General features: G+C 38.9%; 2 protein-coding genes across 2 annotated transcripts; one reads left to right on the forward strand and one right to left on the reverse strand.

Moving 5' to 3' along the window:
- Window positions 1–1,698: 1,698 nt before the first annotated feature.
- On the reverse strand, window positions 1,699–3,089 carry LOC132263662 (chitinase-3-like protein 1). Its single transcript, XM_059763554.1, has 2 exons — window positions 2,967–3,089; window positions 1,699–2,896 (listed from the first exon to the last, which is right to left on the reverse strand). Exons 1-2 carry the CDS (start codon window positions 3,028–3,030, stop codon window positions 1,728–1,730), a joined length of 1,233 nt encoding a protein of 410 aa, XP_059619537.1. The 5' UTR covers window positions 3,031–3,089; the 3' UTR covers window positions 1,699–1,727.
- Window positions 3,090–3,638: 549 nt separating this feature from the next.
- LOC132263770 (uncharacterized) lies at window positions 3,639–18,209 on the forward strand. The gene is made up of 2 exons (XM_059763746.1): window positions 3,639–4,999; window positions 17,731–18,209. The coding sequence occupies exons 1-2, from the start codon at window positions 4,245–4,247 to the stop codon at window positions 17,951–17,953; spliced, it is 978 nt and encodes a 325-aa protein (XP_059619729.1). The 5' UTR covers window positions 3,639–4,244; the 3' UTR covers window positions 17,954–18,209.
- Window positions 18,210–20,345: the final 2,136 nt, after the last annotated feature.

A 20,345-nucleotide genomic window follows, 5' to 3' on the forward strand; every position in this document is an offset into this window, starting at 1 on the left:
TTTCCACGCAGAAAACATGTAAAGTAGGTTGACGATTTTATATTCATTCTCTGAAGCATTATATAAAAAAGGAAGATGAACCTGGATTCCTCACTAAATTCTGAACATCTCATTATCATTATATGAATGTGTGGATACATAAGATTGAATCTGCAGCTTTCTACGTTTTCAACTCAGTGACAAGTTTTCTTTCGTTTTCGGAAACATAAATCTTTCGAAGTTAATGTCTCAATGAAGAGAGAAGGACTAGATAAATTAATTATGCAAAAGGTTGTTCTTGAAAAAAGGCGATTTTGAAGATGAATGTTTTGTATGGTAAAAAGTATCATTTAACTTTATCTAATGATCTTGTTTTGCCACTGGAAATGCTAAATTTTAGCACTCGTTTTCGTTAGCAACGGATATGCTAAATTTGTTCAAAACTTTCCATTTGAAGTTTCCCTTTCTGATAACAAAAAAAAAAATTCGCTACAAAAATACATTTTTTACATAATTTTCAACTATCATTTTTGAAACGTCTCACTCTTCTCTCTGGTAATGGGCAAAAATAGAGGAAATCCAGCAAAGTCGATTTCTCGTGGGCGGCTCGCCTCTCGCAGAAAAATTTCGATTTCTATTCAATTACAGTGGCTGAAATTCATTGATAATAGTGATCGCTTTTTACCTCAGCGGCCGTAGCATAGGATTTTGCAACACTTTCTACCACCATAAATAACAGGGTTTTCTATTTCATCTGTTACCGAGATTTGGACAGTTGTCCAATTCATCGGACTCACGATGAAATATGGCTGTATTATAATAAATATTTAATGAAAGTGGCATTTGAGAGGAGATGGGAAAAGTGGACTTTAGAATTACACACACACGATGTGTTTGATAGAGGCAAAAAAGAGCCTTGATGACATGAGATTACAGATCGCGAGCGACACAATTTCGACAATATTTGATTAAATATTTGACCAAGATTAGTATTTCAAATTTGTTATTTGGAAATCGATTCCTTCACTCAAACACTTCTTCACCTCACTGTCAAATTTGAAATTCAAATTGAACATGAGCACATTATTTTTTTTTCATCTACGGTCACTCCTCTCCAATTTCATCGGCAAAGAGAGCCATCAGCGTACTTGTCGATTTGTTGCAAATGTGATGGATTTTATTTGTTGGCAAAAATATTGTGGTGACGTGAAGAAACGCCCGGAGCTTTTGACATCGACCTACATCATTTGGACTTTAATTACTTTCTTTTCGTGCATTTTGCTCGCGTAAAATTTCAAGACAATAAATACCACCGAGTCGCTATTCGAAATGATTCTTCGCCATCGCAACATAAGACGCAAGAGCGAGTTGCTAAACTGGCTTTCATTCACTTCTACTTCCTCATTCACCGTCCCGCCAATTGGCCAACATCAAATAACCATCAAATGCCATAGCTATCTCCAAACTCACCAGAGAATTTCACACAGGTTCAAATTTAACCACTTATTGCCATCAGCATCTTAAGCACAAGCTGTAGCGCCATATCTCCCTGGAATAGAGAGAGGATGGAGAGCTCGGTCGGAAGAAGACTTGCTCACTGATTCGCCCAGTAAAAACTGTTAACCCACGCTGGGAATGTCATGTTGCACTCCTCATTTCCTTTTCCACATTGTTGTCACTTAACTAGCCAAGGTACAAGTGGTTCTTAAATCATGCCTATATGTATGTATAAGGAAAGTTATCATATTCTATGAGAATTTTATTGTATTGATACAAACTTTTCTTTCTCTCGGAGCATATGGACTTTTTTCTTTCAATGCCTTCTTAACCTCATTCAGTAGAGGAAATTTCCCTCTACCACAAAACCCTTTGAAGTCATCTGTTTCGATATTGGCTACCATAATTCCTCCTAATTTATACATCCTAATATATCTCGCCTTGATCCTCAAACTCTCTTCATTCTCATAGCCGATCCATTGATCGCCTCTAGTGGTGTAGGGGACCATCTGCTCTTCATCCCAGTGATCTTTCCACGCTTCTGTTAAGCGCTTCTCGCAGAGTTCATTGTAGCCCAACATTCCAGGATCGCTCGTATACGGACCTGCTTCGGATGCGCCACCATGAGGTGATAATGGAGTATTTTTATCCCGTGAGATCATTTTGAAACCTCGACCATAAGTGGAAACTCCCACAATGAGCTTCTCTGCGGGTGCACCACTGTTTATCCAGTCAAAAACTCCTGTATGCATGTTCATGAGTTTTTCCATATTGTTCTCTGCAGCTTTGGCATACAGTGGTGAGTTGTTGCCTATTTTTGAACCCCAAGATCCATGCATATCATAGGTTTTGAGTTTCATGAAGTCCAGATGCTTGCTTATTTGTGGTATATCATAGGCTACATTGAAACTATATCGCTCAGGAGCAACCAAGGCTGTCAGAAGCAACTTCTTAGAGTGTAGAGCGGTGGCCAACTCCTTCACGAGGAGTGTGAAGGCTTCTTTATCTGTGGTTTTGTTGCCGTCACGTTGACCTGGGTACTCCCAATCGAGGTCCAATCCGTCGAAATCATATTTCTCCACAAAATCCATACAATTTTTCACAAAGATTCCTCTCTTCACTGGATCATTGGCTACTTTAGAAAACGCTTCTGTTCCCTCAGACCAACCACCGATGGCAGCCAATGTTTTAAGATTAGGATTGATTTCTTTCAACTTACTGAGCTTTTTCAAATTCCCGAGACCATAATTATCCTCTAGATCTAACCAAGTGTCTCTTATTACAATTTCTGCATCTGTATTGATCCCGAAGAAAGTATAAATCAAGTGAGTGCAGAGTGAAGGGTCAATTTGGTCAATCCCGAATTGTCCGTTGCCACTGCGGTAGTGTGACCATTTTCCATGAGTGCAGAATATTTTTTCTTGGAGATAAAATCACATAATTACACACAATGAATTCGGTGTATTTAATTTTCAGTTTCCTCATCTTACTTTCAGTTTCAGGAGAAGCCACAGTAATGACAATACCGGTAAAAAACATAAGAAATGTCTTCATGTTTTCTTTGAATTTCACTCGATTTAAAATACATATGTTCTCTACTAGAACCCACAATTGGAACTGAGCTCGAGAAGGTTGTGAATTTAATAAGTTACTCAAAAGTGTGAATTTCTTATCAAGGGGTCAAGAAATATGAGCGACGTAAATTGATAATCAGTCTGGAATAAAAGCTTATGCCTGCAATTGGAATTTAAAAATTCATATTCATACAAGAAAATGTATTTATCAAAACGCTATTAAAAGTTTAAATAGCATTGTTTTTTATCCCGTAAACGTAAAGAGTAAAGGAATTTTATGAGTGTACATTGCTTCGTAAAAATGAATGAATTGCTCTTGCAGTATATTTGTGTGGCGCGAAGCACTTTGCACACTTGAGCGTGATTTTAACATACCTCCGTATATCACGATAAAATCCTCAAATCATCATCATCGTCATCAAAAAGAAAGGTGAACAGTGAAGTGTTTCACGGTTTCTTTTTCATCTCGTACGTGCCCGGTATGCTTCTGGGGAGGGCGCGGGGCGCGGTGGGCCCCCGGTGAGAGAGAGAGAGAGCCAAATGGAGATGGAAATTGCGGAGCGCAGTCGGCAGACGCACCCGTCGAGAGTCAGTCTTGTGTGGCTTTCCAACCGAGTCAGTGCTTGGCGATCACTCGAGTGAGGCACTTTATGATTTCTCTGCACCTGTTCCCATCCAGATCACCCACAGAGTGTTGCTATCCTCCGTGCGATGATTCAGCGCGGAGACTCGCGAAGGAATCCTGGTAGTGAAATTTCCTTGTGGCCAGGAATGTGACGGTGGATGTCCTAAAGAATTTATGTGTGCGTAGATCGTGAATTTAGACAAAAGATAGAGAGAATAGTGCAGTTGGATTTATTTTCGGAGATAGGAGGAGTGAGAAATATTTATGGCAAATTTGTGCCCATTTTTGGTGAATTCATCGTGCCACTTTCAAGTCTCTCTTCTACTTTACCTTTCGGCTGTGTTAATTGATATTGAAAATTAATACCGCGAAAGAAAGAGTGAGAGACAATAAATTTTCAAGTTGCTCCGCCGAGACTTTCTGCACTTTTTTCCACACCTCTCAGCCCCACTCGTTTGCGGGGACTTTCATTGGCGCGGCGGCAGAGAAAAAGACAGAGATCCATCGAGGGAAAACCACGAGTGGCCACTCTTGCAAATTGATTTTGATGGATACTGCGTGAGGCCAGTATGGACACAAAGCTGGACATTCGCTCAAAGCCCATACTCAGTCCCACACGGTCACTGGACGAAGGATTCGAGAGTGACCCTGATCGCATTTCCACAGACTCAGAGCTGCAGGCATCTACACCGGCTTTTGATATCTTGCAACGAACCGACCGTGATGGAGTAACTCACACGCAAATAGCGCGCCGCAATATCGATTACAGCCAGCCGGCGAGTATCATCTGTCTCCAGGGTGATCTGGAGACTGAGCTGAGGTCCAGCTCCAATTCGTCAGCTCCGGCTTCCGGTGCCTCGACGCCATCCAACACCGCTTCGAGCGGCGACAGTGTGGCCATCCCGCGAGCTGGTCCACCGCAGAAAGTGGAACGCTTCCGGCGTGCCAAAACGCGTGCACCCCTGCCTCCGGGCACCATCAATCCGCGCTCCCACTCCGTGGACGCAGTGAGAACGCCCCGGGAGCTCGTGCCAGTGAACATGGACATGGCCTTGACAGAACGAAATGTGGGAGATGTTCTGGCGGGTAAATTTGTGCGGGTTCAGGTGGACCCAAACCGCAACTATCAGCAGCAGAGGCCTTTGAAACCTGCCAGCAGCATGTTTTCGCTCTTCCCACCCGGAATCACGAGCGCCAATTCCTTGAGAGAGCTTCAGCTCTGGCAGCCCAGCCATCGCCAGCAATTCACCACAATGAAACCAAATACCAAGGCGCATCCAGTTCCAGTCTGCTGGACACAGTCAATTCCCAGGCAAACCAGACGGTAAGTGTCACAGCCTCCCTGCCTCCTCAATGTTACCACCTGCGACGCCATATAGCTTTCGGGTCTTCCCAGTCGTACAGAAGACCAGTCTCGTCTCTGAATATGTTTGCATATTTTAGACAAAACAAGTATTATTCCACTGAATAATAATTTAAAATTCTGGTTATTAAAATAATGAGAATACACACTCGTTAGATCTTCTTTCCATTCACTTCGCATTTGAATTGCTTTCAAATATATTCTCCGCACTCTGACCTTACCATCAAAAGTCACTTAATTTATACTTGATCCGTTTCAAAAAGCTTAAGAACATGATTTAGAATAATCATTTACACATAGCATTTATTCAGATGATTCTATCATGCAGAATTGGCACTGATAAACTAGTAGTTTAAAATGAACAGAAAATCCTCAATTTTACTCTATCAATTTACAACTATTCCTTCATGTGTAATACATGAATACTTTTATTTTTTCCGTCACTATATATTGTCTATGAGCAAAATTTAGTGTCTTTTCTGAGTCACACTAATTGATGGTATAATGTTTGATGACTTGAGTCGACAAAGTGTCTTTTTGCGCAATTTTTACACTCATTTGCACATCGACTTGAAACCTGCTGCTCAAATTGGCAAACTCGCAATATTTACCAGTTTCTGGATTCTCCCAAAGTCTAATGTTTACCTTTCCACATCAGTGAAAATACCACTCTTCACCTCGTGTTGCCCATAAATAATCTCTGGATGAGATGTGTTACACAAAAAAGTGCCGATTAATCTTCGGCGCGAGATCTTTTTTCCATCCACTGTTAAAAGCCCACTGGCTCTGAGCAGTGAAAGTCAATAGCAATGATATGCGGAATAACTGAAAATCGTGATTTGTATCCCCACGATCGAGTCAACCTGCTCGATTCCGACCTTAACATCATCGCAAGAGCAATTTGTGAAATGGGGAAGTTGGTGGCCATCCCGCCAGCAGATAAATTCACAGGTGCTTGGAATACACATTCACGATTTTGTATTGATTTGTGGAATTTTGGCATAACTATTACTGTATTGAATTCAAGGTGAATTCCTGACATTCACAATCACTCTGAGAATATCATCAAATGGTTAATTAATTAAAAATTCCACACATCTTCGACTCATCTGCACGCAGTGTGATCTTCTGCTATCTCAAGTGCCAAAAGGCCAGTAAGCCAATCAAGGACAGTTACTTTTATATACGCAAGACTGACTTCTTTGCCTCTCGGTTGCATTGGGCGACTCCTCCGGCAGCTTTTGCCCATATACAAGCTCTGGGCGCAAGTGTTGCAAAATTTCCGTTGCTTGCTGAATTTTTCAGCAAAGATTTCTCAACAGCGTTGGGAACTTTATGCAAAAATGTAGTACCATATTTGTCACTGTTGGAGCTCTTACGCATCCGTTAGCTGGTTGACCTCTCACCTCGGTGTTTTAGGTCAAAGTTCAAATGTAAAGTCCCCTCGCATCATATCGAGAGGAATTTATTGGGTATTTTTCAAAGTTTCCTGATTTGCAGACACCTCCTCGACCGTCCGTAAACCCTGTTTAAGCTTTTATGCAGTGACACATTAAATGAAATGGAGGAAAATATTCAAAAGCGATGTTGCGAGACCCCATGACTGTGGGAAATCAGCTAGAGGAGTTTAGTTTATGGGCGATGGAGCGAAAAATGCCATGTAGTAGCTTTGAATTCCTATCAACAATCCGGCGACGAGAATGAGCATCTCGTCCATATTGCACAATGCACACTTTTATGGGCTGTGGCTACATTTGAGGGCTCTCTCAGGTGGCTGTTTTCGGAATGTGGCTCCTGCGCTTTGGGCCGGATGACGAAAGGCCATGTAGAATCCGCTAATTTATCCATCAAATGCGTGCCAGATGGTGCTACTCGGTGGGAGACTCTTCGGCACATGCCCAATGAAATGGAAGTTAGTCTTGACGATGGGCTCATGAGCCTATTAACTTATTGAACAAGGTGTGTGCAACTGTAAAATATCCAGTTGCGCGCCTTTTTGCTCTCCACTCCTTCTCACCTCATTCATTCACTATCGCTAACCGTTTTATTTACGCCAAAACACCCCCCGCAGACGCCTAGTGTAAAAGACCGATAAAGACTGTATTGATAAAAAATGTAACGTCGATGAAATTAATAATAGTTTTACGTTATCACATTAAAAAAAGAAGAGTGAACGCATTCGATGTTTCGAGCGCTCTATTTCAGATATTCGTTTCAATAATACCTACACAATCTTAAAAAGTCTTGCCAAAACAGTAACTTCAATGTCTGTGGAAAAAGTTATAATTACAAGGATCTTGTCCTTACTATTATGAGTACAGTCTTAGGCATCAAGAGATCGCTAGAAAACTACATGCCCGGCAAGCGAAAATCTCTCATTACCATCTTACCGTATCATCTCGCTTGCACTCTTCCATGCCCCTTCAGGGGCTCCGGGGAGAGCATTCCTATTCGTGATCTCGGTTCCACATGTCTCGAGTGTCGACAGCACAACGGCCAAGGCAGCAAGTTCAACGAAACAATTTCACCTCTTGAGCAGCAACAAGTTCACCTAGAATTGCACCGCTCAAGAGATTGACTAAGCCATTTCCTCCACTTTTGCTCAATATTTCTCATTTCACCTTTTCTCACTCTTCCCGGGCCATCCAACGCCCCATCCCGATCGTCAACCCGTGGCGTGCACAATTAAAATTGCACCTCATAGCACTGCGAAAAAGATATACACTTTAATGATCAAATTAGTCACAGTAGTTCATAGTAATTACCTGAAAACACCGTTTGTATACTGCTCCCAGTGGAATTTCTGGGCAGAGGCAGCAAAGGTAAAAAGCGTCTCGCAGTAGAAGATGAAATTGAAGCAGCATCGCTCAAAGTGTCAGTTTATGACTCTGCTAATTATTCGATATTATTACCTTTATTGAAGGGGTCCAAAAAAGCCGCATGCCTTCGAGAAATGTCAGGCTAAAAAACCCATTTCCGACACCATAAACACCTTCAATAGTTACAGAGCCCAAGAAATGTTCCGGCCATAGCCAGGGGCACTTCTTCTGCGCCAGTTCTACTTCTGTTCCATTCAATGAGGCTCCCCGTCGGAGATTCTCTCAGATAATTTTCCAAGAAAATGACACACAATCATATATAGGCGAATGTTTGCAAGATGTATTTAAAAACGCAAAAAGGCAACACGCGTCCCCACAGCGCGATCACAAGATGATCAAAGCTCATTGTCATTATACAACATGATCCACCCATTCTTCTGCCACACTCACATCGCAATTTTCTTTTTCAATTCACACATTAATATTAATTGCATTTCGCAGGTAGATAATACAATAAAGATGATGGGTAGAAATTGGACGGAGAAAATACAGCAACCTATTCAGATACGAAACGTGAGGATCATATTTTCCGTCGCTAATGAGACAAGTAAAGGTTAACACTGACGAGAGGATGAGTTTTGGGCGATATTATATTTAGTCTTGTATTTAGTAATACTTCAAGATGAAAGTCCAAAAGAGTCTGGAGAAATTTATTGATTTTAAAGAGGTTGTGACAAGGCACGTTGAGAGAAAAGCGCTGATCGTGATAATAGCATTGCGTTAAAAGCTTCCATTAGTATAGATACTTATTTTGTGAAATTATTTTTAGAAACGAAAATTCCTTTTATTCAAATATGATAGATATAATTTCTTAGATTTTTTTCGTACTATTCACTATATATCATGCACTAAAATTTTTACAATTTACATACATATCTTACGAAGAATGTCAGTTCATAAATTTCAACAGATAATTGATGGAAAGCCCATAAAATGCAGCTAATCATCCCAGTTCACCTCTGACTCACATGCATTTCTCGCGGCAAGAGAGTCACAAAAGAGAGAAGAAAACATGAATTTACCCATCATCTTGTCAATTGCAATTAAAAGAAATCTTATTTAATGTAGGTGAAGGGAGAAAAGTGCGTAAATACAGTTTCTATTTTCTCGCTCCGCTCCCACGGCTGACAAATTCACAGCATATACACAATTAATTGATTAAATGATGCGAAGAAAGTGTGGAACACTTCCAAATATTGCCACCTTCCCACAGTCACGAATAATTGTCCGAGATACTGGTCTTGGCTTTGAAATTCTAGACTTCTTTTTATTTAATGCTTCATCACAATCGTACTTTTTCATCTCTGATTTCTTCGTGCTCGCACATCAACTCTTTCATCTTACACGAAATGTAGAACACCCACATTTATTGAGCAATAGCACGGAGCTTTTTGCGCCACTTTGTCAGAGGTATAATAATAATATATTGAGAAGACCGCACAGGATTGTCGTCTTGATAAATGAACAATAAAGGGAAATAGTCGGGCGATGTTGTGTGGTGTAGGGCGGTAGAAAATGATCAATTCTCGACTGCCTTCCTGCACAGCTCCTTTTTGTCGTCTCCCATAGATTACTGCTCGGAATCTCTTCCATCGTGTTTTTCCAACAATATTGCACTTTCAACAATAATTTTAATTAATTTTTTCCCTTGGCCGTGAATGTATGTACACATGTCCGCGCCTCGGGATCTTGGCGGCACACACAAGTTTCTCTTCCCGAATCATTACTCATCGCAACGTTTATTAGTAACATTTAATAATTCCACAGGCGAAGAAGACACAGAGAGCCACACCGAATGGAGATTACATGCTCTCTGGTGTTTTCGGTTCATGATTGATGATCTCTTCATTCCCTTCCGTATGTTCTTCTTTGTGCACACCCCATCATCCTTTTAGCCAATGCACTTGGCCAGAAAGATTCTCTCACAGCCGCTCATAATACCCAGTTAGTTAATTCCTCACAGTGCGCGCGTATTTGAATAATCAAATGAAGGATTCATTGCCCGCGAAGGGCGTGCAACTGGCATCCACTATACATACATTTCATCGGCGAACGAGTTTCATGCCACATCTCTTGTCTCTGCAATCATCATGCAAATTAGCACTTGCCACCAAAAGGCCGGGCAAATGTATAGCCTGAGGAAGGCACACCATCTTTTTCACAAATGATTTATAACGACTTCCATGGGAGAGTCTGGACACGTGCAGAAATGGATGAATGGACTGGTGAATGTTATCCGGAAGATGAATACTACATATTTTGGCTGATTTTCTGAATGAAATTCACATGGCACTGACTAAACTATGCGTCCGGAAATTATCTAGACATTTTCGTCTCATTGTTGGAGAAAACATATCACCTCTGATTTACTACTAATTCAGCCATCATTGTTGATTCTAATCTGCAAGAAGATCAAAGGGAAAGTTGGAGAGAAAATTGGACTATAACCGCACACTAATCCAAACAAGAAAATCAAGAAAGATTTTTCGTTAGCATAATATTTAAAATTATTCACGTGCAATTTGACTTCCAATTAAAGAAAATTAAACTGAAAACTATTGTGAGGTATTAAACGTCTGTAAACCTGTGAGACTGTAATGCCCTATAACCATGCTTCCCAGGAGCATATCCATTTAATAATCTTTCACAGTCTTTTCCTAACTATTTTCTACACTCTTCTTTGTTTCACTTCTTGGTAACTGCAAGAAATTTTCATGGACAGTGAAAATTAAAACAGAAAACTATATACGTTTGCAGTTGATATAGTAATTTGTCCCACTATAAATCCTTCTGTCACCCAATCTAAACTGAAAAAAAATTAATCCATAACACGAGTGGTTGGAGGACAAATCGTATAGCAATACTTTTTTTTCCATTGTGGGTATATTCTCTTTTTGTATGGGAATGAGTGCCATCAAGATATCACCATCCTCTTGGGAGATGCTTAATTGTTTCTTTCTCCACACAATTAGAATTTAACATGCACGAAACATAATCGGAGAAATTATAATTTAATTATTCAACGCCTTTCTGTTTGTTTTCTATTTTTTCACAATTCCTCTTTGACCATATATACTTTTTCTCTTCTCGGGTTCTAATGTCGAGAATCTCTAATTTTGGGCATTGTATGCATGATGCTGGGATGCAGAATTATTAGGCGTTATTACGAGTGTCAGTGAATTTTTAATAATGAAGGTCTCAATGGAATTTCATGTTGAATGCATTTAACCCAGTTTGAAATCACTATGAAAAAATGTGGCTTTCCACTTTTGTGTGGCACAAACACACATCATTGTGCCACTGTGAGAGACAATTGATCCATCCACAATTCATGGTCTCATCATTAGCATCTCGCGCGCCTACCACTTTCCGCGACTCACCTCCGACAAGAAGCCCAACAAATTATATACAATTTGGTGGGAATGAGACACAAGGCGTCTCTTCAAATACAATCCACCAGCAATTGGATGCAACATGATGCACACAACTGTTGCGTGCAGACATCATCAAGTGCTGCGTGCAATCAGAGTGCCATCGTCTGACGTGGTACGAGAGGAAAAAGTGCATTAATTACCATACAAAATATTAATTCGATTTCATTACATGTCCCCATCTATCAGTTGGAAATCTCCGTGTTCTCGCAATTGACAACATTGTGCGAACAAGAGATGGGACACGCTTTTCATACGACCTTTGTGACATCCGCTGGAATGCATTGGTCAAAATCCCTTTGAATTCACTTTAAAATTTTAACAATTATTCCTTTAGTGATGGGCGAATCATCATATTCAGATTGTTTTTTTTGGATTGTAACCGTTCCTCGAATAATATTTAATATTTTCTATAATTCTGACACTCTTGCGACATAAACGAAATCCAAAAAATCCATATAATAGAAATGTTCCATTAAAAATAGAGAAATATCAAGATTTACAGCGTTTTTGCTAAAATACAAATAAACTTTATTTTATATATTGTGAAAGGTTTAATCTTCTTAGTCGATATAAGAAATTGCAATATAATATCTTGTTTTAATGTTCATAAAGATTTATATTCAGAAATAATGTTCATCCTACAATATAGTAACCGTGAAGAGCATGCGTAGATGGTTCCACATATGAAAATTAAATGTCCAAGAATTTCGCAAAATTGTGGTTTTCTAGCCACATGTAAACAGTTAAATATCACAGTGTCTTCCCAAAATGTGTCAAGTGTCTCCACAGGAATTTCTCGACTATTTATATTGCCAATGGGAGTGAAAGAAGAAACGGTAATTTAATTGTTAAAATATGTCTCAACATTTGAGCTATTAAATTACCTGCGTGAATCAAATTTTGAGCGAAAGAATGAAACGGGTACTTTTGGAAGATCACCAGAAGAGATCACTATATTTCATGAGAGTTCAGCACTCTGTTTTTCTTTTATATATATATTCCTCTGCAGGTGTGGAATAAAGAGAAATGCTCAAATAAGGGAATTTCTCTGTCACTTTGACCACACTGGCAGACAATGTATCAGGCGAACTGTGGTGCTCTTTTCGCATGAATGTTATACCATTTTGATTTAAATATATCGCTGCTAATGGTGTGTAGCAGCAAAAGACATGCAGTAAGACATTAGACTCGTACGAGAATAAATCCATTGAGGAATTTTAATCGGATATTGTTGTCGTGCTCTCTTTGCAATTTCATAAGAAGAGCATTCTAAAAATGGATCATCCTTGAAGAATCGGTGGTGGACGACCTTCTCGAAGGATGAAACCATGGATGAGAAACTCCTTCTGTCTCTGATTCAATTTAATCTCATGCCTCTCTTTCGCCCTGGCGTATTGGCGTCTCTTTAGATCGAATCACAAGATCACAGGTGATGCGTCCACCAGCGACCAAGACTCGCATGCGGCGTATAATCACTGGCAAGAGGTGGAGTGCAACAATAAGCTAATTTTCAATTCCACCTTCTCTACTCCTTGGACATATCTTTGCCTATCTGGTGCGTATTGGAGTCCAATTGCCATCCACTATTTTTTTTCTCACCCGCCATTCTTGCCAATTTATATCAACTTCCGCGGCAATGGTGAGCATGAAATTCAGCATCGTGGAGAATTGAACATGAAAATTAATGATTTTTGCCAGAGTGGTGCACAGAAAACACCCAACTGTACCTCCCATAAAGTGTTCAAGTCATATGAATACGTATTTTTCGTCTTTTGCTCTCTTTATTAATACTTCAACATTTCTTCTGCGAAAGTGAAAGTGTTACAGTTGTATGACTTCGAGCATCTCACGAGAACTTTTGCCACTCACGGGGGAGGCCGTGAAGGGGACCTGACTTTGACTAATAGGGCTTCCCAGTCTGTGTCATTCAACTCAATCTTGACGAGATTCGTGAATGTGTGGATTCTTTTATTTGCGACCAAGGGAGAGAGGACTTTCTAAAGCGGTGTACGAACACTAACGATTAATGAATTGCTAATGACTCTCTACCTTTTCGCGTGCCAATAAAATTCATTTGATGGATTTTCTGATATTTGCTCAGCAAATTGATAGTCCTAACATTTAGTCTCTTCGTGGGAATTACGGTGGAATTCCGTTCCTATATACTCCCTATTCTTGCGACTGCCAACAATTGATGGTTAACAGTTTGACCAATGAAATTAGAAACTGTGTTGATCAATCAACTGGATTTAATCTTTATATTTTCATAATGATCATTGCAGTTATTTTTCTTCTTTAAACTTCCGATGCAAATTCCCTTGCTAAACTTGGATGTACAAATCATTTCAGTGTGATTTAAAAAAACAGTAAATGATTATATTCCATGTGAAATTTGGATGCAAATCCCATAATAACCGATTGGGTTTATTTAGCTGTACATACATATGCAAGTAATAATCAAAAATATTGATTTTTCATATAGTTTTTTGCGCGGCAAAAACTGGAATTTCAAGTGATGTTTCTCAAATAAAGTATTTACTCAAGGAATGAAAGTCAGTGCTCTTGAGACGTTTACGTTCTCGTCATTTGGAGAAATAATAAGGGTATTCAATGTCACAGTGTGAAAAAATATGAAAACAATAAAACCTTGCTTTAACTTCTAGGCAATCATGATCGATTACAAAATTTTTAAATTCCAGCAATTTGGATGCGAATAATGATAGTCAGCATATCTACCATTAAAATAGCTATATCATGGACAAATACATTCAAGCAATGAACATTTTACGTGTATATTTTGCTCTTACGCCTCAATGCAAATTGGAAAAAGGCGAAAGGAGTCTACATGAATAATGAAGTAACTGCTGGTGAATTGGTAAAAGGGAAGCCGAAGGAGTTGTTGCAGATCGACAATGCGATTGCACAAATGAAAGTCTTTCTTGGTCAATTTTTTCAACCTGTCCCATCGGCATGTCTCCAAATGGGTAAAAGGCCTCTTTCGCTACTCTTTATCGTGATGTTGTCTCTGAGTCGATTCTCTGTCACTTCCTTCCCCAGCGAGCGTGTATTTTTGTGCAATCTCCCGCCCCCGTGCGCGGAAAAGTGTTAAATCATCGAAAGAGAAATGTTTTCCATTTTCAGCACTCTATTAGATGGTTTCTCAACTAAATGGGCACCTCTCGTGCGCACCTTCACCTGTTCCACACGACACGACATGAGATGACGGATCGATAAATGTGCGAGAGCATGAATCAAGATCTCTCGATCTATTCGTGATTTACAGCTCACTTTTTCATACCATTCTATTCTCGGTCAAGTGACTTCTGGTAGTATTTAAAATTTCATGTATGGCGCGGGAATGTACCTCCGCCACTGTGGATCATGTTAATATTCCTCTGAAGTGAGATTTACGGACAGATGGTGCGGTACTCGCCAATAACGGGCATTCTGCAGTGAATGAGAGTGAGGAGACTCGGCAGAGGAAATAACTGTCATGCTGAATTGGCGGGTTTTCTTTCGTATTAGATTCCCTCCAATCCACGTTGCTCGATAATCATTCCAATCCATCCAATCTATGTAATTTATATACCACCATATATATAATCATGCAAGTCTCACCCGGGATGATCGCGCACAACATTGTGCAATTGCTGCAGAAGAAGTTGAGAAATTTCTGTCAGATCATTTATTTCATATTAGAAATTCCCATATTCTCGTTCAGTCACTCAAGAATTTTCCATTCCCGTCGTATACGATTTCTTCCCTGGCACCACATTATTGCTAACAAACTCACAATAATTTCCACGAAACATTCCATGCCAATATCCGTGGCTTTGACCATTGTAAATCGATTTGCTCACTTAACGTTACACATAAATCTCTCCCCGTTGGAATATGTCACCAACAGACACAATATTATCAACTCGGCACTCCATGTAACCGTCATATACATATATTCCTCTTGTCACTATTTTCGTGAGTCCGCATACTTAGGAAATTCCGTCCGCAAATTGTAGGAAAATCATCAAATATTATGAAATATTGAAAGATTAATAAGACCATCGGAGATTAATATTCAACTTTCTTTTACTGACCACAACATTACGGGCTTACTTTCAATTTTTCGACCCACAGTCTCCCAATTTTATTGTTCAAACATGGACAAGATGCGAGATGACATTTCTTAGCTGACGAAATGCGAGGTGCAAAAAAATCAAAATTGAAAGTTACGCAATCCTTTCGCACATAAGACCAATTAACTTTTAACAGGTGCAATCACACCTCCTTTCGGCATGCTGCACACATATCAAATATATTATAGAACCATAGACATTTTGACAGATCATTTAGCGCAAGCGATTCCCTACTTACATCAAAGTTTTCAATTTTTTCAGAAATATGCATTCATTGTAGGAAGTATAATACGATGCGTGCGTGTGTGTGTGTAATTAGGCAGTCAAAATTTTAAGACTCACTTTATATCATATTTTGCTCTTGGGCTATAAAAGTAAAAAAAAATTATGTACGCTGTAGAAATTTCAGTCGTGATTGAACAAAGATCTTCAATACGATTCACAATACAAGTGCTAGTATAACAAACCATCAAGGGTGGTAACTGGACTAGAAAATTGCTGACTCAAATACTCATTCAAGTTGGAGAAACATGTAAATTTGCATAAGTTTTCATTCGCTCTTGTGCCCACGTAATTAATTGATAATTTAGATGGGCAATTATAGAGTAAATGAACAAAAGAGAATATAATCAATTGTGAAGCTAGAAATTTGGGGGAAAACCACTGTAATTGTATGGCGAAAAAAATTGCACTGCAGGTGATATAGTGCGGATTTCCGCGCAAACGTGACGGAAGCTTTCACTCTCTTCGTGTTATTGCACAAAAATTATATTTTCATAATTGGCATTTCACTTAGCCGCGTGCTTTATGGAAGTGAGGCGGCAATAAATTTTTGACAATTTGTAATTAAATTACCTGCGTGGCTCCAAGAGACATGCCGTAATGACCGTATCGAAGTTGATTAATGTCCAACAAAGTATGACGCGATGTGCGCACCGAGTAATAAAAGTAAAAGCTCTTTCGACTCTAATTTGTTGATCATTTCTTGTGAAGACAAGAATTTTTACATGCTTTTAAAGAACCTCTTTTTCTTTGTCTTAATTATTCCCACCATGACAAACTGTACGCTACATCTATTGTACATTTGATAGAGCCAAAGTATTTGGAGATTCGAAACGGTTGCACTCTGTTGGGGAGCTCAATGGAATTTCCAGAGGCCATCAGTGCCGAAGAGAGGACAGAGAGAGAGAGAGAAAGAGAGATAGAGAGAGTAATCGAAGATAGACGACTCAGAGGTGTATTATTTATGGATTTATGAAGAATCTGACAATTAATAATGCTAGATCATAAGATGGTGAGACGATTCTTTAAATTTGTCGCGGTTGAAATTTTAATTATCCCTGAGAAGTGTATAATTATAGTGCCACGACACATTCTCCAGCAATGATTTATTTATGAGACTTCGAGTGTCTGTGGTCGCAATAGTAATAACAAGGCACTTGATGCACGTCGAAATATCACCTCAAGAGCGCTTGCCACACATAGAAACTGTAATTTAGCACTCATCGAGATAATAACCATTAGTCGATGAGTTTGGACTCCGCTGCGCTTTTCCTCCACATCAGCGAAAGTCCCGTCACTGCGCTCAATTGCTCTTTGAAATGGCGAGAAAAGTGTCTTCCAAGAGGCCCGTTTGTGGTTGCGAGTTTGAAAGGAAAATGAGACAACTTTTCATTAGAATATATTTTGTGGTGTGCGTCTGATTAGAAAGTTATGAATTGTTTGTAAAATGAAATACATTTTTACGATCACAATTCCAAAAAATACCGATTTTTACAGATCTATGAAACAATTTCGGATATTAGAACCAACAAAAAAAATCAATTTCCCTGTCAATTTCTATTGACAAGCAATTAGTTGAGAAACAATATGAAGAAATATTGTTTCCACTGAAAATTATTTGTATGTGGATCGAAGGTGATAATGCGTTCTTCTACTGTCCAGATCACTTTCATTTTCCATGACCCCAAGCACTCGGTTTCACCACACATCCAATTATTTCTTAGGAATGTCTTCAATGATTGCTTTCGTTTTTTGGTCATCATTTCATTGTCATTAAGGTCAGAATATTAGACAAAAAAAGCGTTTACATTTAGCGAGTTTTTGATCTTATTAATTTAGTTAAGACTGATTTGAATTCCATCCACATTTCATGTAATTTTAAGGATATAGATTTGCTTCGGAACCCAATGTCCATTCAATTGAATGTAAAGTTAATAGTCGTTCTTGTCTTGTGTCTTCAATAGGTACATAACGCCATCATCATTGCCACAAGTAACGCATTCAACAAATAAATCTTCGGGATTGTCGCAAAAATTGCGTGAGTTCGCAGCGTCGGCAGGATTGATGTCATCGAAGCCACGAGCTCCGTTGAAGCCTGTGATCAAAACGAGGGGAAACTCATCTGCGGGTCCTGAATTCCCCAAGAAAGTCACCTTTAGTGCATTTGCCACTGTTCAAGTCGTGTAAGATTTCTGTTTAAGTGAGTTGCTAGTGTAGATTTCCTTTGGAAATTGGGAACAGTCTCTATACAAATTGCAATTTCAGCATACATATTAATAATTTTAATTGTACGCTAATTAACGTCAACGAAGATGGTTTGAAGAAGCAAAAATGGACTGGTATATACTGAACTTATAAAATAGCGTAGAAAAGAATGAGGAGAACTATGTAAATGTATTATATAAATATGAGGATTGTATATTACAAATATAGTGATGAAAGAGAGAGAGAAGAGAGCAATTATTTGAGATGCAATGACAAGAGTGTTTGGCGTATGTGAGTTAAGTGAAAAGACTTTGCACGACTAAACACACTCGAAAAAGGTAAAGCAAATATCAAATATTGAAATTATTCATCATGTCCCACCATCGTACCTGCCAAGTGTGAAAGTCACTTCAAGGAGTTGCGTACGCTGGAGGATGGATGTGAGAAATGCATGATTACGCTTTATTCTGCTTTTGGAAACTATGATTTTTATCGACAATTTCCGCTGTTTTTTTCTTCTTTTGGTGCAAATTACACGATTTCGATTAAGATTTTCAGCACTACATGTGAGAATTCACAAACATAGCACATTGCTGATGTTCTTTTTCTAGTCTAAAAAATTATCTTTGTATAAATTTCAACATTTTAGTGGATGCAATAGCTGTGAAACTGCAAAAAAACACTATGTGCAAAGACAGGGTAAAATGAGTATCAATTAACACTCAATTGACGCAATGCGAATTACACTAAAATGTCAGCAGCACGATTTTATGCATGGCACAGATCCCTGTTCATTATCATAGAAAGCACTACAAATTTGCCAATCGCCGATGAGGTCGACTGAGGTGAGGACCAAATTAGACAAACGTGATATTGTGTAATTTGTGTGTGATCCAAAAATGGAGCCTCATTTGCAAGCGCGGCAATTCGGGCAGTCATCCACCCAAAAAGCCAGATGATTGAGGAAATGAAAGTGAGATTACATATACACACACTTTGATTTCCGCCCGCCGACACAGAATTTTTCCCTGGATTATGAAATTAATTAGGTAAATCAAAATAATCATCATTTTCTTTTCGTTTGTGGATGAACTGAATGCATGGTGCAAATCGTGAGATTCCACAAATAAATCCGAAATGCATATGGCCCGGTTGTTATGGACCATCTGAGGCTTTTGTACACACTGAAAGGTGAATTCTGTTAGACAATTCAAATGAAAAATAATCTCATTTAGCTGAATTATATCTTCCGTGCCTTCCTTTTGTGGGGAAGAAAAGAAAAACAATGCACAGCCAAGAAAGAGAAACTGCCATTTGGCAGTAAACTAATATTTAAGTACCGACATCTTCACTTTAGCTGCCAAATACAACATTATTGACTAACACAATGAAATTTTCACCAGCGGCGCATTTTCGTCATCTCTAATCCTTTTGCTGGTTTTACGGCTGCGCTCTTCATTGATGATTTCTTTCACCATCAACACACAACTTTCTCAAACAATCTTTAACAAATTATTTACCTTTACCAAAGCATAACCTTTATTGCAGAAACTCATGATTTTATCGTTTTATTTGAATTAAAGAGAACAAATGTCTGAGTAGCATCCTAATGTACAAAATCAATGTGAATAATTAACAAATTAGCTCTTTTAAATCAAATAATAACTCAGAGATTTGACTTTTTTGATTTCTATTTAGGACAGTAAAAGTGCCTTTTCTATTGTTGACAGCCATAGATCAATTTCTTTGTAGAAAGATTGTATAGAAAATGGAAGGAATTTGAACTCTATATTTCTTTCTATTGAAGAAAAAAAAGTGATTGGAACATTTTTATCAAATTTTACTCTTATTGTAATCTCTTTCACTTTCCGTGGAATTATTTGATGAATTTCATGTCGTTAAATCGATCCCTAAATAAGAATCTTAACCATTTTTGTGTCAGCATGAAAATGCCAGTAAAATTTCTTTGGCAATGATCAAAAATCTCCTGACCATCGCGCATGGACCAAGAGGTGGGCTTTTCTCGTCTCTGTTAATTAATCCTCTCAATTAGCCGATTAGTCACTGGCTGAGTGTGTCGTGCCTGATGAAAATGAATTGTTGATAGAAGCTAGAGAAGTGCTTCGGCGTGTTATAGAAAGTTGAAAGGAAATCAAAATTGATTGAATTTTTTCGGTCCCAACAGACTGATGAATGCTGTGTATCTGGAAAAAGATGTGAGATGCCGTGAAAACTAGTTGAGTAACTGCGACTGTGTTTTAATTTTAAAATGTGGACCACTATCACTTGAATGTGATCAGAACTGGGTTATGTTCATTTATCGCATCTCATACAACAGGGAGTTTGCTTACACGCCAAACACGATGTGTCGATA

This window comes from Phlebotomus argentipes, unplaced genomic scaffold, assembly GCF_947086385.1.
Source record: "Phlebotomus argentipes unplaced genomic scaffold, Phlebotomus argentipes genome assembly contig_39, whole genome shotgun sequence".
NCBI classification, from domain to species: Eukaryota; Metazoa; Arthropoda; class Insecta; order Diptera; family Psychodidae; genus Phlebotomus; species Phlebotomus argentipes.

Coding starts and splice junctions, on each gene's coding strand:
- LOC132263770 (XM_059763746.1), top strand. CDS start 4,245: ATGGACACAAAGCTGGACATTCGCTCAAAGCCCATACTCAGTCCCACA. Junction 5,000..17,730: donor ATTCCCAGGCAAACCAGACG/GTAAGTGTCACA, acceptor TGTCTTCAATAG/GTACATAACGCCATCATCAT.
- LOC132263662 (XM_059763554.1), bottom strand. CDS start 3,030: ATGAAGACATTTCTTATGTTTTTTACCGGTATTGTCATTACTGTGGCT. Junction 2,897..2,966: donor GGCTTCTCCTGAAACTGAAA/GTAAGATGAGGA, acceptor TTTATCTCCAAG/AAAAAATATTCTGCACTCAT.